The following is a 24017-nucleotide window of genomic DNA, read 5'->3' on the forward strand; positions in this document are numbered from 1 at the left end:
GGGTGGATGGGTGGTGGGGTACCGGAGTGGGGAGAGGTGTGTTGGGTGGGGGGATGGTGCTGAGGGAAAGGGGTGGGTTGTTGGGGCGGTGGGGTGGACAGAACGAGTAGTAGGCTGTTGGTATGCTGTGGTATTACGTGGTATGGCATAGGGTGGTGTTTGGCTGGGATGTGTTGGGGTCATAGCCTCAAGTGTGGGTTAAAAGTGGGTGAAAGGTTGAGGTTGGGAAACAGTGGTTTGGGGCCTCGGCTTTGGATTTCATTCCTGGCTCTGTCGCTTAGTAGCTTTAACAGAATTTAATGTCTCTGGGCCTCAGTTTCTCCACTTGTAAAATGGGATTAAAATGGTGGTTATTTTACAGACCAGGAAACAGGCCCAGAGAAGTGAAAACAGTGAGTCAGTGTTTATCGCTCAAGCTGTAGAACCTTATTCTCTGAGTGGGGCAGGGGGCTCAGGCATCTCTTGGCTCATCCACATGGGCCAGAATCCTTTGAGACACCCTGGTTAAGGATCCGGGACATCCCAAGGGTGGCAGTCAGCAAGCCTACTGTGCCAGGAGGAGGGGACCAGAGCGGTCTAGGGCTGAGGACTTCGGCTGCCGGCTGATTGCCACCTTGTCCCTCCTCTCCACAGCCTCAGCGACAACGGGCTGTCTGTGGATGGGGTGTATGGTGTCCTGAGTGCAGTGAGCATGTGCCAGACCCTCGCAGAGTTACACATCAGGTAGGAACTCCCAGTGGACCACTGTTACCCACTCCTACCTCCAGCCTAGAGCTCTGGGACTCTCCCATCATCCTCTCTCAGTCCTTAGAATTCTTTCTGGTCCCAGGCCTTTGGGACCTGTAGAATGTGCTGCCGCGCCTAAACGCTCTTTTCCCAGCTCCTCTGGGTGTTGGCTACTCACAGCTTATACCTTCTCCGGGAAACTATCCTGGGCTGATAGGAGCCAGCGATGCCTGGGAGGTAACCCTCCCAATTCCCCCAGCCAGGAGTGGCCAATGACAGAGGCAGAGATATCACTCTCCAGCCCTCTGGCCTCAGGTGGGACAAACTTTTGGCGCCATTCACGCTCCAGAGCTCCCTGTGGGATCAGGCTGAGGACTTGCTCTGTTCTGCTTCCCTTCCCTTCCCAGTTCCTCCTGAGAGCAGGCCCTTAGTACATCACGCACACAAGTGATCATCAGGTGACACTTGAGCCACTGCCCCATTCATAGGCTCAGGCTCTGCTTCTAGGGAACTTGACCCAAGACATGGCCCAACCTTATTTCTGTAAGTCTCAGTATTCAGTCTTAGATGCTGAGGACAGATGCTAACACAGTCAACACAGTCCCCACCCAGAAGGGCTCTTCACTGAGTAGGGTGGTCCCTCCTTTGAGGAGGAGAGAGACGCCAATTAACCCAAACGAGAGATTAAGAGACCTTGGTTCACTGTATATAATGATCTGATAAGGGATCCTTAGCTCATTCCAAATGATGCTCTTTATTGCTAGAAATTTATAGTAAAGAAATCATATTGCTGGTACAAACACATTTAGATGCAGGGATGTTCACCTCAGCATTGGTTATATAGGAAAAAAATGAATGTACTTTAAATGTGTAACAGTTGAATATTAGGTAAGTAAACTAAGTTATCTTCAGAGAGAAAAACTCAATGAAAAATAGTGGTATAGGTACAATTATAGCATGGAGAGCTGACTGTGGCATATTAAATAAACAAAAATTTTGATTCATTGCTTTTACAGTAAGGCTTTTCAAACATACTCAAAAGGTAGAAGGAATGATGCCATGAACACCCCAGCTTCCACCAATAATTATCAATATTTTGTCACCTTGGCTTCACCTGTGCCTTTAAAAACTGAGCTTTCAAAAGAGAATCTGTAAGTTAATCTCATTTAAAAAAAAAAAGGCAAAAAAGAAGGAACATTAATTGCATATAAAAAAGGGGGGGCTCCTGGGTGGCTTAGTGGGTTAAGCGTCTGACTCTTGGTTTCAGCTCACGTCATGATCTCATGGTTTATGGGTTTGAGCCCTGTGTCAGGCTCTGTGCTGACAGTGTGGAGCCTGCTTGGGATTCTCTCTCTCTCTCTCTCTCTCTCTCTCTCTCTGTCTCTCTCTCTGTCTCTGTCTCTCTCTCTCTCTTTCTCTCTGTCCCTCCCCTGCTTGCGCTCTCAAAAGAAATAAACTTAAAAAAAATAATAAAACAGACAAACAAAAAAACAAAAGACTTGGAGAACCCACTCCCAAGTATTATCAGCGGTCATTGATAGGTAGAAAAGATGGTTGGTGGTTTTCTTTATTTCTTTCCTACTTTAGTAAAGTTTGTAAGTTCTCCACTCAGAAGAAGTATGACCTCTGCAATGAGAAATGTGTATTTAGCTTGTAGTTTATACAGGTGAGGTTAGGGATGCTCCTGCTGTAAGTTACAGCCTCGGGTGGAATGTCGGTGCCTGTCCCGGACCTGGCAGTGACCCCGCTGTGCTGGGGTGAGTGCCCTCGACCAAGCATGCTCTGAAAACATAGTAGAGGGAGGAGGGTTTCAACCTGAGGCCCACACCAGAGAGAAAGCAGAACTGAGGCTTTCTTTGAAGGATTTGTCAGGAAATGGGGCTTAATCAGTTTGCAAAATCTCTGTTGTAGAAAGACTTCAGAAGCCCAGAAACTCAGGAAGTAACAGCAAGTAGCTGCAGCTACAGGTGGGAGGGGACACCTTCTAGGTCCCTCCAGGCGAGGTTATAAAATGACACAAGGACCCCCTGTAAGCCTCTTGTCCCCTTCTCTCTTCTCTCTGCAGCCTGCTGCGCAAAACGGTGGTCCTCACGTTTGCCCTGGAGCAGGAGGAACAGGGAGGGATGCAGGAGAGGTAGGGCCCAGCCTCACCCTGGCCACATCCTTAGCCAGGGCCGGATCCTCCCTGGCCTCCACAGCTGGACAACATCACTCAGCTGCCAGGGAACCTTGACAGATTCACGAAGGATTAAGAAGCCGACAGACTCAGCAAGGGAGGCAGCCCTGAGAGGGAGTGTCAAAGGACAGACTGCCTCCCCTTTGCCCCGTGACACAGAATGGCGTACTGGGGTGGGGATGGGATAGCCACACAGCAGAGCACCAGAGCCTGGGGTCCTTCAGCCTAAACCCAAGGACTGCGGATTGCTTGGTCTATAGCTCTGATTTTGGTCAGAACTTCTGGCTCCCTCTGGCATGAGGACCCCTTAGAGGAAGTTTGCCGCCTACAAGGTGCCTGGATTATCCCAGCCCAACATACGGGCAGAGACTCAGCTCTTGGCCCCTCAGTGTCTCCTACAATGTCTTATGTAAGATGTCTAGGCTGACATCTCTGAAGGCACTAATGATGTTGTTGAGATTAATGATACTAACAGCCAAGGTTAGCTGAGCACTTACTATGATGTGCATGCAGCAAGCAGCACATTCAGGCAGTTCACATGCGTTGTCCCAGCGAAAGGCTACGTGATTTGTCCCACGTCACGCAGCCTGGAAGCCAAGAAGCCCAAGTGGAACCGAGGTCTGGCTGTCCCCGGGCCTCGTGTAGAGACTGAATGGCGGGAGGTGAGGCTGAGGGTGGGCTTGGAGATAGTGGCTGAGGAGTTTGCTCAGCCTGGCCTTGGTGTGTGTCCCTCCAGGGCTGCACTCCATGACGGCCTTATGCGGCAGATGCCCTGTGAGCTGCCCCCGCACTCCACAAGGATCAGGTACGGTGCTGGCCTGCAGGCCTGGCTGTGGCTCGAGGCTCATCCCTTTCTCCGCTCGAAGCCTGTCCCCAGGCCTCTGGCCTCAGGTGCTCCCTGGAAGACACGACCTGTTGTATCCAGGAGTTGTGGCCTGGCTTCCCTGCCCACCTCCCCTGCCCAGTCCATCCCATCCAGGGCTCATGAGGCAGCCCCTCAGTTACCTTCCCTCCCTGGGAGCCCCCACTCCTCTTAGCTCCCCTGACCTCCAGCAGCTGATGAGTTGCAGGGACTCTGGATGGAGAGAATAGGGACATGTGGCCCCTTCCTTCCTCATCCTGGGACTTAACTCAGCCCCCACAGGGCTCCTGTCAATATTCTTCTGGACTTCTCTCTTATTCTAGGTCCATCTGATTCTCCCTGTGTCTGTTGCTTCTTATTTCTCTTATATTTCCTGTTTCTCTGTCTTTGCTGCCTTTTCTTTCATTGTCTGTCTGTTCTCTCCTGGCACTGTGTGTGTATGTGCACCTGCATATGTGTGTGTGCATGCATGTGCATATGTGTGCATATGTGCGCACGTGCATGTGTGTGCATGCACATGTTGCGTGTATGTGCATGTTTGTGTGTGCATATGCATGCGTGCATATGCATGTGTGTACGTGTGTGTGCATGTGTGTACATGCATGTGTATGCACGTGTGTGCATGTGCATGTGCGTGCATGCGCATGTTTGCGTGCACGTTTGTACATGCATGTGCGTGTGTGTGCATATGTGTGTGCGTGTGCATGCGTATGTACGTATGTGCATGCATATGCGTGTGCATGCATGTGTGTATGTGCATGCGTGTGTACACATGTGTGCATGTGTGTGCGTGTACATGCATGTGTGTGTCCATGTGCATGTGTATGCATGTGTGTGCGTGCATGTGTGTGCATGTTTGTAATGCAATGCGCACGTGTGCACGTGTGTGCATGTGTATGCATGTGTGTGTGCGTGCATGTGTGTGCACGCACATGTTTGTGCGTGTATGTGCGTGTTTGTACATGTGTGTGCATGTGTGTGCATACATGTGCGTGTGTGCATACTTGTGTGTGTGCATGTGCGTGCGTGTGTGCATGTGTGTGCGTGTGCATGTGTATGCATGTGTGTGTGCACATGCCTGCATGTGCATGGGTGTGTAGGTGCGTGTGCACGTGTATCTCTGCATCTGTTTCCTCTGTCTCTCATCTTAGTGTCTCTCCATCTTAGTCTGCTTGCCTCCCTGTGTCTCTTACTGTCTCTGGCTTTCTACTGCCTTATGCGGCAGATGCCGCATGTGTGGCATGTCTGATGTGTGTGGTGTGCGTTGGTCCCTCTGTCTGGATCCCAGATGCGTCCCCGTCCCTCTCCTGAAAGCCTCTCCTATGTGTGTGGGGGTGGTGGCCACTGTTACCTCTGTTCAAAGAGGCAGACACCGCAGGGCTGTGCTTCCCCCTCTGCAGGCTGACACACTGTGGCTTGCAAGCCAAGCACCTAGCACAGCTCTGCAGGGCACTGGGAGGAAGCTGTCGCCTCAGTCACCTTGAGTGAGTGCTTGCTGTTGGAAGGTGGGGGGGGGGGAGGGGCCCGAGGGGCCCATCAGGCAGTGGGTGTCAGCGTGCTGGGTTTTGTTTTGATTCTTTAAGATTCAGATCGGCAGTCTTTCCTTCCTGCAATCAGGAACCCCTTAGAGAAACTGGCGAGGGGTTACCCCTTCCCCCTAAAATACAGGTCCCCACATACGACCCCCTCTGAAGTCCATTCTTGACTCCCCAGCATCACAGACCTCAGGATAGGAGCCCTGGGGGAAACTGCAGCTGACCCATGTGGGACCTTCTGAGATCCGGCCTGGCAGCTCAGGGTGGTGTCCCAGTTTCAGGAGAAGCTAAGTGACTGAGTGACCGGAGTGGAGAGACAAAGCTCCTACCAGCCCCAATCCGATCCTGCATTAACCTCTTCTCCCCTCTGCCCTCCCAGCTTCTCAGGCAACGCTCTGGGGGACGAAGGCGCGGCCCAGCTGGCTCAGCTGCTCCCAGGGTTGGGCACTCTACAGTCCTTGAAGTGAGTAGCTAACTAGGCAAAGCCTCTTGAGGCTTGTCCTCATCAGAAGGAAGGAGGGAGGGAGAGAGAGAGAAAGAGAGAGAGAGAGTGAGAGAGTGTGTGTGTGGGGGTGTGTTCTGTGTCCCATCTCATTCCCTCCTGCGTTATTGTAAAGATTAAATCAGAAAATGAAAGTCAGTAACCTAGTCCAGTCCGTGGCACATGGTAAGTGCTCAAAAAGGGTACTTACGCTGTGACTCTCATTAACAGAGACTGGCCTCTGTGACTCAGTGATCCAGCTGCTGACTTAAGGTTCTGTTTCTTGAACCTGTCTTTGTGTCTCTGCACAGCCTCTCTGGGAGGCCCAGGTCACCTGGTCGAGCATGGCTGAAGTGTCACCTAATGATTAGTTAGCCTATGACTGGCGGCCATGCTGGCCCTGGGGTGTAGGGAGGGGCTGTTGACAGGCAACAAGCTGGTAGGCAGGGAGGATTTGTGGCAGACAGGATACCCAATCAGGGTGCCCAGGGAAGCTGGAGAGCAGAAAGAGGGAAGATGTTCAGTATGGGAGGGATGCCCTAGAAAGAGGCCAGGAGCCCCAGGACTTTGCCTGCAACAGACTAGAGTTTCTGGATGCTAAAAGACCCCTGTGTTTTAGGCTCCCACATACCCATCTCCTCCTCCTGAGCTCTTCTGGGCTACAGTGAGAGGAGTCCCTGGGGAGAGCTCACAACTATTAGTTCTCTGTGTGACCTGAGGCAAGTTACCTCACTTCTCTGGGCCCCTGGTTCCCAGTTAACACCTAAACTATAAGAGGGGCTGGCTCTGGTTTTGTCTACAACTTTAGAATGAGTGCTGTGGCCTGAGGGCCCTCCCTGCTGTCTTGCTGTGGGATCTGGGAAGAAGGGGTGGCCTCTGTTCCTGTTCTGGGCCTGCATGTGGGTGGGGAGGTAGGCCTCACCACTGCAGGCAAATTATATGTAGATGGGTGCAAATTTCCATGTGACCTCCTCCATACTGTGAAATACTCTGACCCCAGACCCATGAGAGTCCACACTCATCTACCAGTACCCGTGCCAGAGGAGTGCGACGTTAAACGGCAGATAGAAAAACACCGTGACAGATTGACAGACCCAAAAGAAAGGAAAAGCTCTGCTCCTGCCTTTTGAACAGGAACCCCTGCATTTTCATTTGGCACTGGGCACCGCCCTTCTTTTACCAGGTGGGGAAATTGAGGCACAACTCCGGCCTGAAAGCACTCCCCAGATTTATCACAGACCCAGGGAACCAGACTTGTATTCTCAGCTTTGTCACTGACGTGTCTCATAACCTTGGGCAAGACCTTGCCGCTCTCTGGGCCTCAGTTTCCCCGTCTGTACAATAGGGAGTTAGAAGAGGCACCCTCCGACCGTTTGGGGTTCAGTGAGCTCTGTCGTCTGGACTCAGGGACAGCTCTCCCCTGCCCCGGGTTCTCACCACAAACAGGGAGGTTTTGAGTCTTGGGTGAGCTCTGTTAATGTCACCCCTATGATTCTCCAGCCTCAGTGAGAACGGCTTGTCCCTGGATTCGGTGTTCATTTTGACCCAGTGCTTCTCAACTCTGCAGTGGCTTTTCCACCTGGAAGTCAAGTGAGTGTGCCTCTGGGCCCCCCGCTCCGCCCTCTGACCGCACAGGCCATCAGCTCCCACCGCACTTCCTTGTCTGTCACGATCGCAGTGCAGCTTCCTCGGGGCCCTGCATGGTCCCAGGTCCAGCGAGCGTGTGCTAGATGTCTGCCGAATGAGTGAATGGACGGATGAATGAATGTCGCCCTGGGACTGTCACATCTCTCCAAATTTGCCATGGGACACAATCCATCAGCTCTCCCTTGCTCACTCTCTGGATTATCCTGGGAGACTTTTACGGAAACTGGGAGCTCCCTGGCGGCCATTGAGCGCTCCCTCGTGGGGTCTCTGGAGCTGATGAAAATATAGGAGGGAAGTCACCCAGCCAGGCCATGCAGAGGAGCCGTGGTTTCGGTGAGGTCTGCCCAGCCCTCCCCTTTCCCCTCCCAAGAGCGGGAGGTGTGAGCACAGACAGATCAGGTGCAAACCCAGGCTCACCACTTACATGCTGTGCAGATTTGAGCACGTCGCTGAGCCTCTCCATACCTGTTCCCTCATCTGTCAAAGAGAGGTAAGAATCCCTGCTTACCTCACAGCGGCACTGCGAGAATAAAAGGGAGTCGTGTCAGTGGTGCACCTTGGATGTGCCCTCATCAGTGTAGTTATGCTTAGTATACGTATCGTCGTATTTGCTGAAAAAGTGGACCTCTCTCCAGGCGCTCCTTGACCAGGCCGCCCGGTCTCAGTCAGACTGATGCCTCCTCTCTCTCTGCAGCTCTGAGAGCCAGCACGTCGTCCTGAGAGGTGACAGAAGAGGCAGGTGAGGAGGGAGAGCTGCGGGGGTAGTGTGGGCTCCCCTCTCCCCCCGGTCCCCATTTCTTCCGGGTGCCCCCCACCCCAGCCCCATGCCTTTAGCCCTAGAGTAACCCACGCAGGTGTGGCACCACTTCTGCGCCTGTACCCCTGTGTCAGTAGGTTTGTGGTCATCGGCCGCTGAGGTCTCTCTTGGAAGGAGGCAGTGCGGTTGGGGAGGGAGGCCACGGTGGTGGTGTTACAGCCCAGAGCAGGCGTTGGCACAGGGCTGCCGAGGGGGAGGGAGGGCAGCGAGGCTTCATCCCTGGAGACATTTGCAGATTTCTGCAGACTTCTGACCTTGTGTGAGTATGGCATTTGAGAAGCCAAGAACCGTTGGTGCTCGACAAAGTCTCCCCACCTTTGCAGTAAACAAGGAAGGACAGTTGGTTCTGCGCAGATATTTCTGGCTGCCCCCTAGTGGGGCCGGGCACCCTGGGCTCTCGTGGGAGGTTGGCAAGCCCCGGGGCGGCCTGATGTGGGCCCGGGTGGTCGTACGTCCTGGGCCCAGGTCTCCGTTTCTGGGGACTCTGGGTTCTTGAAGCCTAAAGAATGGAGGCACAGGAAGGTGAAGTCCGTGAATGCCGCACTGGTGATCAGAGAGAGGAGGGGCTCCCTCCTGGCTCCCCCTGACCTAGTCAGGTGCTGCCACCTGGACCATGTGTAAGCTGCTGGCTTTTCTCACTCTGGTCTCCCTTTCATGGGCCTCAGTTTCCCCATCTGTGCAGTGCGGGCCTTGGTTGTCCCTAGGCCCCCTGCAGCCCTGACTTCTGAGTCTTTCTTCCAATGTGCACGATTTGAACTTCCCTCTCAAAACGGTCTCCCCACCCCAAGGGATCAGTTGGCTGGTGGACCTTTGCCAGAGTTCCCAGCGGGAGCCCGGTTCTCCGCGTTTGATCAGCGCTGCATCCCCAGGAGCATCTGGTACTGTCTTACCCACTTCTTATTTGGGGGTAACCATGATAGGGGTGAAGGGTCAGGGAGTGAGGAGAGGCTAAAGGGAGCTAGGGCTGGGGGAGAGGGAGTTTGAGGGAAGAGAAAGAGGGCCAGTATGAAGGCTGGTGAGGGGGGCTGCTGGGCCCAGACTTCTCCCTTGAGAAAAGACACCACATTGTTGTTTTCTCAGAAGACTTCCCAGCTCTGCCTCGGGGGGCTGTGTGACCATGGCTGGGCCCCTCCCCTCTCTGGGCCTTGCTTTCCTCACCTAGGAAGAGAGCCACCTCAGCTGGGGCCCAAACAGGGTTATCCAGCGGAAGAGTGGGGAGGGGTGTCCCAGGCAGATGGGTCAACTTGGGCAAAAGCCCCGAGGAGGGAAAGCTTGGTTCTTGGGAAGCATGTCAGTGTGGCTGGGACATATACAGGGCAAGTGGAGGTGAGCGAAGGCAAGTGAGGCCATGGAAAAGGCCTTTTGCTTTTAGCATAAGAGTAATAGGGAGCCACAGGGGACTTAAGCTCCTGAGAGGCATGGTCAGATTTGCATTTAAGAGATAAGATACTGGCAGGTGGAGAAGGATTACATGGAGGCCAGAGGGGAGTTCGAGGGTATTAAAGTGGTCCAGGTGGCCTGGACTCAGGCAAGAGCAGTGGCAGTGGGGAGGCCTTGGAACTGAGCAAGGGCAGCTAGGCACTTGGGGTCCTTTACTGTCACTGAGTGGTGGGGATCGGGCTATAGGGGACACTTGGAGTGCAGGGCATGCCCTGAAAGGGAAGGCTCCTGCAGCCTAGAGGTGGAGGAGGAGGGGCAGAGGGAGAAGGGGAGGGCCCTGGGGCTGCAGAAGGGCCCTGGGTCCTCTCTGACGCCTGCCCCACCCACTGCTCCCTTTCAGCCTCCGGCAGTGTCTGCTGGAGCCCCTGAGCCTCACCCACCTCTGTGAGACTCTGGAGAAGTGCCCGGGGCCTCTGGAAGTCAAGTAAGTAAGGAGGACGCAGCCCTAGAGGACACCATGTGGGCATCTGCCCCGTGGGTGGGGGTGGGGGTATCCTGGCTAGAGGTGAGTCCTTGCTGGTCCCTTCCCACCAGACCCTGTAGCCCTGCCTGCCCCTGACCTATTGGTAGAAGGCTCCTTGTGTCCCACAGGGCACCTTGCCCCTCCTCCTGGGAGAGGCTGCTTCCCTTTCCCCATCTGCTCGACCCCGGGCTCCTGGGAGCCCCGATCTGCTCCCTCCATCCCTGGAGCCCTGCCCACCCCCCGGGCTGCCTCCATGGCTAAAGCAGATCACCTCTGAAGGCCCCTCCTCTGGGCCTCCCTCTCCCGGTTAGCAGCTCACCCACCCCAGAACACTGGGGTCTGTGACCAGAGACTGGACCTTAGAATCAAAGGAGTCCCGGCCCAGCCACCTCCAGGCTGGGTGACTTTGGGCAAATGGCTCTAACTCCCTGTGCCTCAGCTTTGTCATCTGCAGAGATGCTCGGCCTTTCCTTTGGTCCTCATCGTTGTCATCTTCTGACAGTAATTACCTTAAAGTAAAGAAATCCAAGACAAGCCTGCCTCACCTAAATACACCCCTCTCCTCATCTAGTCAGTGCTGTCCTTTGTCCCCGGGACCCTCCACTCCTCATCCGTGTGCATGTTCCGTCGTTACCTGTCTGCGGTCACAGACCCACTGCATTCGACAGCTTCACTGACATGATTCTCCCACTCACTACGGTCTCTGTGCCTACTTTCCCACCCCCATCTCTGACCCTCGCAGCAGGCTCATCCATGTTCATCACCTGGTATCCGTCTCTCCATGCCTTTCTCCGTGTGCAAATGCTTATGGACACAGAACAAGGGGGTTTTGACATTGTTAACCGACACAGGATCTTACCGTGTAACGTCTCTGCGATGAGCTTTTGTCTCGTGACAGTACATCGTGGCTTTCCTGGAATATGGAGCCAGTAAACTTTTTAAAAAAATTTTTTTTAATGTTTATTTATTTCTGAGACAGAGAGAGACAGAGCATGAGTGGGGGAGGGGCAGAGGGAGAGGGAGACACAGAATCTGAAGCAGGCTCCAGGCTCTGAGTGGTCAGTTTGACACGGGGCTCAAACTCACAAACCGTGAGATCATGACCTGAACCGAAGTCGGTCACTCAACCGACCGAGCCGCCCAGGCGCCCCGCCAGTAAACACTTTAATAAACCATTTATTTTAGAATAGCTTAAGACTTGATTTCCAGAAGAGTTGCAAAGCTGGTCCAGAGAATTCCTCCACCCACTGCCCCTGCTGTTTATATCACTTGTCATGGTACATTTGTCACAACTGAGAAATCAACCTTGCTACAGGACTGTTAACTGCACCCCAGGCTTGATTGGGATGTCACCAGTTTTCTACGAAGGCCCTTTCTCTGATCCAGAATCCTGCCCAAGATCCCACAATGCAGTTAGTCAATGTCCTTAGTCTATCTGGTCTGTGACAGTTTCTTAGTCTTCATTTTTCATGACTTTGACAGCCTTGAGGAGTACTGGTGACATGGTTTGTGAAATGCCCCTCAATTTGGTTTTTTCTGATGTTTTTCTCACGGATGAACTGGGGTTATGGGTTTGGGGGGAAGAAGACCACAGAAGTGAAGCATCCTTCTTGTCGTGTCTCAGAGGTGCATGCTATGGACTTGACTTAGCACTGTTGATGTTGACCTTGACCACCTGGCCGAGATACCATTTGTCTGATTTCCCTACTGTGAAGTTACTTTTTTATTAAACACACACACACACACACACACACACACACACACACACACACACACACTTCTGTAATGGGAACTTTCAAACATATATAAAAATAGAATGAATAAGGGACACCTGGGTGGCTCAGTTGTTAAGTATCTGACTTTGGCTCAGGTCATGATCTCACAGTTTGACAGTTTGAGCCCTGTGTCGGGTAAGTTCCAGCCCTGGCTTTTGGTGAGCCCCGTTTCTCTTTGTCTCTCCAGCCACCTCCTCTGCCCCTCATGGGATTCTCTCTCTCTCTCTCTCTCTCTCTCTCTCTCTCTCTCTCCCCCCCCCCCCCCCGGCCCCCGCCCCTCACTCACTAGCGCCCTCTCTCTCTCTCAAAAAAAAAAAAAGTAGAGCGAATATTGTAGTGGGCCCTCAGTCCCTTCCACCTGCCTCAATAATTATCACATCACGGCCCCAACACACATACGCACACAGACGTTATTTCGAAGTGATTCCCAGACACCTTACAACTGCATCTGTAGTTATTTCAGTATGCGAAACTGAAAAGTGAGTACTGTTTATTTTTTTGTATAACCACAAAACCATTATCAGACCTAAAATATTAACATTACTATATGGCATATTAAAATCATGGAGTAGCCCATGAATTTTTAATCATCCTGATCATTTCTAATGCGTTTTTATGTAACATTTGTATATCTGTACCTTCTATTTTTTACACTTATGCCTTTTAATATTAACCCTCCACAGTTTGGATATGCCACAGGCGATTCAACCACCCCTCTCTAGAGTGTAGACAGACATCCAGGCTGCTGCTGGTGGTGTTTTTTATAGCACTGCGGCCAGTACTGCAAAAAGCACCCTTCCGTTATTTCACTGTTAAGCACCTGCTGTATACCAGGCACCGGACCAGGCCCTGGAGGGAGCAAAGCATGGCTGGACATCACTGCCTGCTGAGGCTCACCCGCCATAGTGGGAGACAATGTAAACTATCTCAGGCGGTGGTCTGAGCACAGATGAGGGTCTAAGCACCCCCACCCCCCAGCTGTGGCTGGAAAAATGAGATTATAGCATGAAAGCGCTTTGCCAGCTGTAGAGTGCTAGGACCACGTATGAGAATATTGTTATCAAGGTACTTAATGCCGAACACCAGCAATTTGGATGCCAGGGAAGGTGATGGGTTCCGGCCCCCTCCCCAGATTCTACCACGTTACGTCTACTTTGTGAACGTTTCAGTATTCCATGTGAGATGTTGTGATGGGTAACATTTCTATTGCCTAAAAAAAAAAGTGTGTAAAGTCCACATTGGCCCAACCAGAAGCCACAACACCATGTATTTGGGGCCTGGTGAGAAACCATGTGTGTGGGGCGGGGGGCGGGGGTTGCAGATGGACCCGCCTTTTGTGAAGACCCCCTATTCTGCCAATGCTTGGAGCCCTTGGCCCTATCCTGGGACAGAGGGTGTAGAGGTGCCTGGACCCTGGCAGAGGTTTGGCCCTGAGGCTCCAGCTCCAGAATCAGAGGCTGCCTCTCCCACGGTAGCTCCCAACCAGCAAATAATGCAGCGGCTTGGGCCAGGCCCCTGGAGGGCCCAGTGAGAGGAAAAAGCGGTCTGCAGGGCACAAAGGAACAGGGACAGAGGAGAGAAGGGACAGACATAGACCTGGGGAGGCTATGTAAATCCCAGGGCACTTAGACACCCTGTTTGCCCGAGTCCTGTAGCCAGAGCAGACCCCAAAGGGTGGGTACCTAGCATTTCCTCTAAGCGGACCTGGTGGCGACAAATTATCCTGACAATGATCAGCTGTTCGGTCCGGTTTTGACAGAGACCCAGGCATCTCAGATCCTTTGCCGACGTGCTGCAGGCCTGACCTTCCACTATTACTTTACCACGGGTTAAGGGGGCATTCTCTTCTTAACACGTGTCTTCCGCCGAGCACCAATCTTCATGGCCCTCGAAATAATAATCCCGCTAGTCCACAACATGTGGGAGAAAGCGTTAGAGCTCCATGGAAATTCACGATGCACAGCAGCATATTCAAACTCTGAGATGTCCTGCAGCAAAGGAAACTATTGAATTTGGCTTAGCCAGCATTTTCCAAACTTCTGTGACTTTCCTTTTCCTCCCGCCTCAATGATACCTCAAGGGCCCAGCATTTGGAGGGAGCGCGTTGGGGAACCCCTCTCCGGAAGGCTCTGGCTGTGAGGGAGTGCTCCTAGCTTTCCCCACGGCTCCCCACCTCATTCAGATGCTTTGTTTCACAGGTTGTCCTGTGAGGTCCTGAGTGACCAGAGCCTGGAGACCCTGCTGAACCACTTGCCCCGGCTCCCCCAGCTAAGCCTGCTGCAGTAAGACTGGTTTCCCCGTTGCCCTGGCCTGGCCTGAGGGCTTGGGTTCCAAAGCCATCCCCCTCCTTGCCTGCCGCTCCTTCTCTTGGGCTCTTTCATTTTATCTGCCACAACCGGGAGCTCGTCACTAATACCCTGCTAACCTTGGTGGGGCGGGGGAGTTATTTGACCACTCTGGGCCTGCCGTTCCTCATCTGACAAATGGGACTAATATTTCCCGACCCCTCCTGCAGGGTCGGGACTCAAACAAGACGCCTTCTTCTACAGGCGCCTTGAAGAACGGAAAGTCTGTGACAAATGGGCTCTTGTATGTCTTGCCCACAAAAAGGTCACCAACTCCTAGAAAGGGACTTCACAGATGTGGGTTGTATATATGTCACCCACCCATGTTTAAAGGTCACCATCTAACTCCGTAAAAGGGTAACTTAAGCAGCATTCTTGAAATTATTTAAAACTCCACTTTCTAATTTTGGCTCAGACTGGTTAGAATTTAAAAAGGATTTACTTTAAATACTCTTCTAGCAGGGGGGAAGGCAGCTGCAGCTGAGATGGAAAAATACAACAGGAAATTAAATCATACCATTAATAACAGCAACATAAGTACTAATGCCAAGGCTCTGGGATGCCTGAGACGGCTCGCTTCACATCCAGGATCTTGCTTATCCCTGAGTCCTGTAGGGACAGGAAGGAGGAGACGTGTGACATTCCAGAGGCGGCTCAACCCACGGCACCCACAATGGGAAGGGCTCCTTTGGACACAAAAAGTGGCAGGCTGACATGAACAGGTGGGAGACTCCAGACCAGAGAGAGACCTCTCCATGCCCAAGTCACACAGCATCGGCCCCAGCTCTCATCCGTCTTTGGAATGAGGTGGCCAGCTTGTCCCTCACCAGGGCTCACGCTTTGTATTACTCAATCCATAGTGGGCCAGGCACTGTTTGGAGGGCTGGAGACACAGCAAAGAGGGGGCAAGAAAGGCTAGGTCCTTGTCTTCTTGGAGCTTGCTTACCTTGTGGTAGAGGGAGCTGGACAATAAGTGAGTAAAAGCACAAATTCAGACAGTGATGAGGCATTTTTCTAGGTAACGTGGTCAAGAGCGTCTGCAACGGTGAGGGTGGTCGAGGAATACCTCTAAGAAGGGATGCTAAGGTTAGGCCTGAAGGACAAAAGGGACTATTCGGGCTTGTGAAGAGAAGGGAACAGCATTCCAAGTAGAGGGAAGAGCACATGTGAGACCCTGAGGCAAGATTAAGCTTGGTGGGCTCAAGGATCAGCCAGAAGGGCAATGCGGCCAGCACCCTGGGGCAGGCAGGGAGAGTTGCCAGGTGGGAGGTAGAGAGAGGGACCTGGACCAGACAACACAGGGCCTGGGAACCATGGGGAGGAGCTTGGGGGTTTGTGTCCAAGGGGGCTTGAAAGGCAGAGGAATGATGTGTGTTTTCAAAAGCTCAGTCTGGCTGCTGGGTTGAGAAGGGGTTAGAGGACAAGAGTGGAAGTGAGAGCAGGGAAGAGGCTCTACAGGGTCGGAGATGGTGCGGGCTGGGGATTGGGGGCCAGGGCAGAAGTAGGCAGATCCAGGGTAGAACTTGAGAATGGAACAGACGCGACAAGCTGATAGAGAGTTTGTGGGGCAAGGGAAATGGAAGCACCAAGGATGCCTCTGAGGGCAAGATGGAGCCATCTCACTTTCTGGAAGGTGGGGGTTCACAGCCAGGGGTGATTTTGCCCATCAGGAATATATGGCAACGGAGATATTTCCGTTGGTCATGGCAGAGGGAGGCGGGCGGTGAGAGGGGGAGCTACGAATGGTGTTTAGCGAATAGAGGTCTGGGATGCTGCTAAACAACCCACAGGACAGCCACCAACACCAACAAATTATCTAGCCCCAAATCACTGAGAAACGACTCGAAGGGCCTAGCGCCTCCCACTCCCTGTCAGCAGGACTGGCCTGTTTGGTCCATGCTTGAGGGAAGAAACAATATAATAAGAAAACAAGCCTGGGTGTCGTGCCAGGCAGTGCACAAGCTTGATAGGATGAGGCCCTCACGACACCCTAGAAGAAGGTCTATGAATAGTCCTTTTTTCTAGGGAAGGAAGCTGATGCTTAGAGAGGTTAAGTGATTCGTCCAAGGACACACAGACGATAAGCAGAACTGGGGCTCAAACCCAAGTCTCCTTGACTCTAAGCTCCTATTTGTCCCTCTTGAGGCCCTGCCTTCTTCCTTATCGCCTTGCTGGCCCGCCAGCCCTCCCCATCCTTTTTTTCTCTTTCCCCTCCAGCCCATCCAGGTTCCTTGTCCGCTCTTGCTTGGCTCCTACCTGCTCACATGTGGTCCCACTCCTTTCCTTCCCAGGCTGAGTGACACAAGGCTGTCCCCAAGGAGCCCCCTCATGCTGGCCGACCTCTTCAGCCTGTGCCCGCAGGTTCAGAAGGTGGATCTCAGGTGGGCATTGCCCTAGGACAACTGGGTCTCGTCTTGGAGGGTTGTGCCTAGGGTCTGGTAGGTGTGTGGGGGTTGGATGGAGACGGTAAAAGCCAAGTCAGAGGCTTGGCTTCTGAAGGCAGCCCGCCCCAGGAGGCCCCCTGAGGCTGTAGCCAAGGGTGGCTGACTCAGGTGCTGTCCGTTCCAGGTCCCTGTATCACACAACCCTGCGCTTCAGGTCTAGCGAGGAGCAGAAAGGCGAGTACTGTGGGTAAGTCCCTGGAATTGTGCCCTGGCAGCCGGTAGGTATTGGGGACAAGAAGACCTGCCTCCTGGATGCCCAGAACTGGATACAGATTGTCAGCTGTAGAGCATCCCCTTGAAAGGTCCCTGCAAGGAGGCTTGTTTCCTCTGACATAGAGAAGCAGAGGGCCAGAGAGGACCAAGCTTTATCAAAGGCAAATAAGGAGTACCTGTCAGACTACACCAGAGCTCAGGGGCCTGGTCCAAGGAAAAGTACTTCCTAACCTGCCCACCAGGCTTTAAATCGCAGCTCCACAGGGCCTGGTGCCATGGGCAAGCTCCTTAACCTCTGTGACGCCCAGCTTCCGCAGCTGCAAAGGAACTGCCAGGATGTTTGCAAGGATTAACTGAGACAGTGTGTAAAGCGTGAAGCACTTACAGATGTGAGTGTCCTTCCCCTGCTGACTCCTGGACCAGTGCTCTGTGGTTGCCTGGGTAAGAGGGAGGAGGTGCTGCACCGGAGGCAGGATGACGAGGCAAGAGGACAGCCTTCAAGTGCAGAAATCATGTTTCTGGTAGCTGATGCCACTGGCTCACCGAGAGATCTTGGACCGGACCCTTCTCCTGTGGGCCCCAGCCTCCCCACTCGTGAAGTGACAATAAACAGAAGAATCAAGATACGTTGAATATCTGCAGGGTGCCATTCTATAGCCTTTTGCACATTACTGCCCTGTAAGCCTCACAGTTGTGGTCAGTTGGCAGTAGGGGGCAGTCGGGATTCGAACCCGAGAAGGTCTGCAGTGCTCCTAGCCCAGCGATGGACAGATTTTTCCTGTAAAAAGTTAAGATTGTAAAGACTTTGGGTTTCTGCAGGCCACACAATCTCTGCGACAGCTACTTGACCCTGCCTTTGTAGCTTGAAAGCAGCGGAGACAATATGTAAACCAGGGCACATGCCTGCGTGCCAGAAAACTCCTCTATCGTTTACAGACCCTGCGACTTGCATCTCGTGTATTTTGTGTCGGGAAATATTCTTCTTTTGGTTTTTTTACTCAACGATTTGCAAACGGAAACATTATTCTTAGCTTGCAAGACGCAGGTGGCCTTGGGCCGTAGTTTTCCACGTCCTGATCTAGCCCAACACGACCCTGACTTCTAGAATGCCTTGATAGCTTCTAAGTCAGCGGTTTCCAAAATGTAGAGCAGAGACAGGATGGGATGGTTTTCTAGGGGGCGGGGCAGCTGGCAGAGTAGTTCATCATCACCGAGCCCCTCAATGAGGTCACTATTCCCTTTTTGACTCTCGATGTGATTAAGGCCAAGAGGAAGTCGAGCTTGGGCGGTGGCCTGACTCTAATGTTTGCTGAGCCCCCTTTTTAATAAGAAGAGAGAGAGAGAGAGAGCCCTCGTCCAGGAAATTCTGGCTCAAATTTAATGATGCTATTTTGCTCTCATTTCATGCATTCTTGTGCTTATGGTCTGTTTGTGGCACCACGTGTAAGGTTTCCATTTGAGTGAATGATAATAGGGTTTCCTTTTATAATAAATGCGTCTAGTCGAAAGAATGAGCTGATTTAAAAATCGGAAGTGAATAATACTATAATAAGGAATTTAGAAACAGGGAAAAGATCATGAAGGGCAGGACCAGTGATAAAAATTTGAGATATTGATTTTAGGTACTTTCTCGTTTTAAGATGCTTCCTCCTTTTCTTTTCTTTTTTTTTTTTCTTTCTTTTTTTTTTTTTTTTTTAAGTTGCTGGCTGGTTACAGATCCTTCATTTACCTTTTTGTGTAGTCTCATTATTTATTTATTCATTTTTTAATTAAAGTATAGTTGACCTACAGTGTTGGATTAGTTTCAGGTGTACAACCTAGGGATTCAATGACTCTGTACATTAGGCAGTCCTCCCCGTGATAAGTACGGTCACCATCTGTCACCATACAACATTATTACAACATTACTAACTATATTCCCTATGCCATACTTTTCATCCTCTTGACTTATTTATTCTTATTTATTTCAATAACTGGGAATTTGTACCTCTGAGTTCTCTTCACCTTAATTCCAATATCAAAGGCAAGAGCAGACATCCCCGACCCCCACTTCTCCTCCGCCCCACCCTGCACATCTGGTCACTAACAGGACCCCAAGAGCTGTAGTTCTCCAACCTGAGGTTGAATCAGAGCCACCAGGAGATCCTTGCCTCTACGATTTCTGGTTCAGTGGGTCTGGGCTGGTTTCCTAGAATTTGCATCTGGACAAGTTCCCAAGTGTTGCGGGTGTGGTCGGTCAGGGACCACGCTCCGACAGCCACCTCCCCAGAGGGAGCCTGTGGGCGCCAGGTGAGCTCTGCTGTGAGCCAGGCGGAAGTGGTGGATGATGGACAGTTCCAGAGAATCCAACCTTGGGTGAGGCCCTGTGGGAACTCGGAGGCCACACCCAGGATGAGTCAGTGCCCCCCTCCTGAGGCCTGTTCCCCCTCCTCCAGCAGGTTCACAGACTGTGCCCTCAGTCGAGAGCATGTGGAGCCGCTGTGTTGGTTGCTGAGCAAATGCGAGGACCTCAACCAGCTGGAGTAAGTGGGGGGTGGGGGAGGAGGGAGAGGAGCATGGGAGCACGTGCCTGGGTGGCAATAAAACTGTGTGTGTGCGTGTGTGTGTGTGTGTGTGTGTGTTCATGCACTCAACACCTCTCAGGGCCAGCTATCAGGGATGCCTGGGACGCATCCTGGGTCACGTTCATAAAATTTCCCTGTACCCATTTATCTCTTCCACCCGCTACTCTTGCCATGGTGGAGCTAGTTCAGCTTGCGCCCCTTGATCTAATTTGGGGAGCTCTTCAGAACAGGGCTGTAAGAGCCCCTTGGCCTCACGATGATAAGACATTGGAGTTCTGCTGGCAGATGGGAACCAAAACGAAGGATCCTTTGGTCTGCCTGGCAAGTGGTTAAAGGTACCAGATGGCTCAGCCTGAGGAGGGTCCGGGAGCCAGCTGGGGTGAGGCCTCATGGGCCCTTATATTGTCGAGAGGTGGCACCTGTATGACCTGTCTTGGGTGCCCAAGTAACACAACCTCCAGATGGGTAGAAAAATTAAAATCGGTAACACCTCCTGAGCACTCTCTCCACTGTGCTACGTGCTTTACGTATTCTTTTTACCCTCCCCAAACCCTAGGTGCTATTGTCCCCTATTTTATAGATGAGAGAACTGAGGTCCAGGGAGGATTTAAGGACTTGCCAAGGTCACATAGCTAGGATGATGCAGTCTTTGCTCACAACTGCTAGGCGTCCAGCTTAGGACCAGTGGGACATAAAGAGAGCTGTCTAAAAGCATGTGTGTGCGCGCATGCGCGCACACACACACACACACACACACACACACACACACACACACACACTTTAAATTCCTATTGTGATGTGGCCAAGAGAAATGGGGCTGGTGGAAATCACATATTAGGTAAATCAGCAGTACAGCTTTGAGTTTTCCTGTTTTTCATTGTGGAGGGAAATTTTTCTAATTGTAAAGATTACTTTATCAAGTGGCTTTATGAGACACACCGATTTTTAATTTTTAAAGTCTCTCCGAAAAAGACAAGCCTCAAAAGAGTCATCATCAGGGACAAAATGAGTTCAAAGATGCAAGACAAGAATCAGATATTCCAGGCCTGCTGACCATACTGTTCCTGCAACCGTAGCTAAAACCATAGGAGGCTTCAGTGAGGGCAAATAAAGTATTCAAGTGCAATTTCCGATATTACATTCCCGAATTAAAAGAAGAAATCTCCTGGGTAAACGCGGCCTCCAAACATCTTTCTTTTTCCTGAATTTACTCTTGTGCAAAAGTTGCGGTTCTCAACTGATGTGGGCCAAGGGCACAGTAAAGGCAAGTTCGTTTTTCTCTAACTCCGGGGAGCCTGCTGGAGGCCCGGGGGCCCCAGTAGGTGAGGTGACCCCAGCCTGCGGTGCTGGTCAGGGGGCGGTAGTGGGCAGTGCAGGAGCTGTTGTGTGCTGGGCGATTGTGCAGGGGGTGCCAGAGAGGATGGTGCGATGGAGGTGGGCATGGTGCTGTCCCGCCACAGCGACAGCGTGATGGTGACCTTGGCATGGAAGCAGTCCTGTGTGGGTTGGGTAGCAGTGATAGTAACCGTGAAGAGAAAGGCCCCGGCCGAGGGGGCGCGTCTGACCCCCACCGACTTCTTCCTGCCTCTCGCAGCCTCTCAGCAAACCTGCTGGGTGATGACGGGCTCCAGTGCCTACTGGAATGTCTGCCTAAGTTGCCCATCTCTGCTTCTCTTGAGTAAGTGATGAACAGCCTGGGGGACAGCCCCACACCCGCCCCTCTCTCCCTCATTGCCCACCATAGGCAGAGCCCCCACCAGGCATCCAGGAGAAGCTGTAACTAAAGCGTGGTGACCCAAGCTGACTTTGGGACAGGGAAGTGACAGTTTGTCTCTAACCAGCTGATGCAGGACACCAGCTGTCCTGGCTCTGGTCCATCCTGTCCCTGCAGCTCCCCTTGACTAACTCTACGGGACACAGATTTGGAGATGTTCCCACAGCAGGGAGGGCCCCTAGGAAGTCACCCACACTCTCAGCCGATACCCCAGTGACCCACAGAGTGGTGGCCAGAGCCCAGACACAGCAGGTCGCTAGGCAGCTGAGCTGGGCTCTGGGTTTCCCTGAGCCCCTGGGGCTGGAGCTGCCGGCCTGGCCTCATCAGCCCTGTCTCAGACCACAAGGACCCTGTGTCAGCCCCAACTCCTGAGGACTCGGGGCCCGGTGTCTGACCCGCCAGGGATAGTGCCCCTCTGGCCTCTCTCTGGACCTCAGAGTCTGCATCTGGACATTGAGGACTCTCCTCCCAGAGATGACAGCTGGAAGAGAGGAGACAGGGGGGCTGGGCAGGGCTGCCCTGAGGTGCGCCCCCATCCTGAGCCTCATTCCTCTTCCAGTCTGAGTCACAACAGCATCTCCGTGGAAGGTGCTCTGTGCCTGGTGAAGACTCTCCCCTCCTGTCCACGCGTCCGGGAGGCCTCCGTGAAGTAAGAGATTGGTGCCACTTGCTGATGGGGGGGAGAAGCAAAGGTCCCACGCTTAGCAGCCCTCCGTCTGACTTGGGGCAACTTGTGCCCCTTTCAGCGTTCACTGAATGGGGGATCGTAGTTTCCATCCTCTGAGGCCTGCGTGACATAGGGACCAGGGAGGTCACAGGATGGAGAAGGCCGGGCTTCAGTGTCCCTCACAGAGTGGGTTGGGGGTCTCCTCTGGTCTGCCTTCCCCCTGCGGGCCCAGCCCCCTTCCCTGGTGTACCCCCTGGTGTCTGGGTCTCAGGATGCTGGGCCTCCCCACACCCTTCTCTCTGCAGCCTGGGCTCTGAGCAAAGCTTCTGGATCCACTTCTCCCGACAGGAGGAGGCCGGGAAGACATTACGGTAATTCCTGGTCTGGGGTGAGGATAAAGGGGAGGGAATGGGGAAGAAGAGGCTGACCCCGTGGCAGCCTCCGTGCCTCCTTCGCTGGGCCCTTTCCTCCGTCAGACACCCAGCGTCATGCTCACGGCTTGGGTTTGCCTCCCCCAGATCTGCCCCCAGGCCCCCCACACCTCCAGTCCTTGCGGCCAGGCCTTCGCATTGTATTCGCGCCTCTTAGCCACGTCTTAAGTCCGGAAGCTTCTGAGTATCGTGGTTAAGAGCTCAGACTCTGGAGCCACCTGAGGGCAAATCCCAGCCAGGTGACCTTGAACAAGTGACTTAACCTCTCTGTTTCAGTCCCTCATCTGTAAAATGGGAATAATAGTAAGACAGACCCTTGGGGTTATTATGAGGATTAGATGAGTTGATAAGCATAAAGTGCTCGGAAAGGGCCTGGCTATCAGTTGTTATTACCCACCAGTAGCCTTGGGCTCACTCCCTCTCGGCCTCACCACCACTGTCTTGGGTCACTTCCCCTATATGTCTTTCTTCAGCTGTGATCATGGCCTCTGAACCGGTCCACGGCCTCTGGCCAGGCCTCCCCCAATCCATTCACTTCTGAGCAGCCAGAGGGATCTCCCAGCACACGTCGGACTGTGCCCTTTCCATCGTGCCAAGCCCTTTGGTGGCTCCCAGTGTCCCCAGAATAGGGTTCAAGTTGTTCAGCTTGGCCTTTTCCTCACAGTCTGATCTAGCTGCCACTTCCTACTGTGTTCCTCCTCGCCCCCCAATATCACACACATATACACCACACTCACACCACACACACACACACACACACAGAGCACACATGCACCCACACATTCAGCCCACGGGACCTTCACTCCTTGTTCAGAGCACACGTGGCCCGCTGAAGCTTCCTTCCCACGGGGCACTCAGCCTGACACTGTCTTCCCTGTGGTTTCTGAGATAAAGTTCCCCCTGTCCTTTAACGTGCAGCTGATGTCAGCCTCTCGTGGAAGCCTCGTTGTTGTCCCTTGGGAGTGAACTGCCCTGGGCCACCCAGGGCCAGAGTGCCAGGAGGGTGGGCCCTCCCCCCAGAGTCCCAGGCCTCCTCCCTCCAAGGGAGCCCGGAGTAAAGCCGTACTGGGGAGTAGGGCTGCGGCGGTAGGTAGGCCTGGGGTCTGGAGTCAGGCTGACCCGGACTGCAACCCGATTCTGCCCTCACCGCTCACCAGCTGTGCGCCCCGGGTTAGTTGGTTTCTTTGCCTGTAAACGATGTGCTTGGAATTCCGCGAGATACTGCACGTAAGGCGAGCCTACCCGGTGTACCCAGAGGCGGGCACACGGCTATGAGTGACACTCCTGGCCCCTTCTTGGCGGGGTCGGGGTGGGGATGGTGATCTCTCCCAGGAGACCGGAAGCTCCCAGAGCAAGAACTGCCCCTTTGGCCCGTTCTGAGGCCTGGCTTCCAGGCCTTTGCACTCAGGGTGGGGCTCGCCATAGACCCTGGGGCAGACAGGAAGAAGCAGGACAACAGCTCCCACAGGCCTCACCTGGGCTCTGCCCCTTCCCCTCTGCCCTCAGGCTGAGCCAGTGCAGTTTCAGGCCAGAGCACGTGCCCAGGCTGGCCACCGGCCTGAACCAGGCCCTGAAGCCGACAGCGCTCACGTGAGTGACCCGGCACAAGGGAGGTGAAGGGACAGGGACTCCCTGTGAGAGCCACCCCAGTAATGGA

At 53.2% G+C, this 24017-nt stretch overlaps 1 protein-coding gene across 11 annotated transcripts in view; it reads left to right on the forward strand.

Annotated features, from left to right (window-relative positions):
* Window positions 1-24017, forward strand: part of NLRC5 (NLR family CARD domain containing 5) — an 85948-nt gene that overhangs the window by 44415 nt on the left and 17516 nt on the right. For 9 of the 11 annotated variants that reach the window (XM_019455869.2, XM_053906126.1, XM_053906133.1 and 6 more), the window contains 17 exons: window positions 634-723; window positions 2792-2860; window positions 3639-3707; window positions 5165-5248; window positions 5679-5762; window positions 7281-7370; window positions 8122-8166; window positions 9033-9122; window positions 10025-10108; window positions 14121-14204; window positions 16559-16648; window positions 16836-16898; window positions 19360-19446; window positions 21083-21166; window positions 21822-21911; window positions 22235-22300; window positions 23867-23950. In XM_019455869.2, the coding sequence (XP_019311414.2) occupies window positions 634-723; window positions 2792-2860; window positions 3639-3707; window positions 5165-5248; window positions 5679-5762; window positions 7281-7370; window positions 8122-8166; window positions 9033-9122; window positions 10025-10108; window positions 14121-14204; window positions 16559-16648; window positions 16836-16898; window positions 19360-19446; window positions 21083-21166; window positions 21822-21911; window positions 22235-22300; window positions 23867-23950 (1353 nt within the window). The remainder of the gene's footprint in view (window positions 1-633; window positions 724-2791; window positions 2861-3638; window positions 3708-5164; window positions 5249-5678; window positions 5763-7280; window positions 7371-8121; window positions 8167-9032; window positions 9123-10024; window positions 10109-14120; window positions 14205-16558; window positions 16649-16835; window positions 16899-19359; window positions 19447-21082; window positions 21167-21821; window positions 21912-22234; window positions 22301-23866; window positions 23951-24017) is intronic. The other 2 variants (XM_053906128.1, XM_053906136.1) reach the window with 1 other exon arrangement.

This window comes from Panthera pardus, unplaced genomic scaffold (assembly GCF_024362965.1).
Source record: "Panthera pardus isolate Hobbes unplaced genomic scaffold, ASM2436296v1 HiC_scaffold_18, whole genome shotgun sequence".
Lineage (NCBI taxonomy): Eukaryota > Metazoa > Chordata > Mammalia > Carnivora > Felidae > Panthera > Panthera pardus.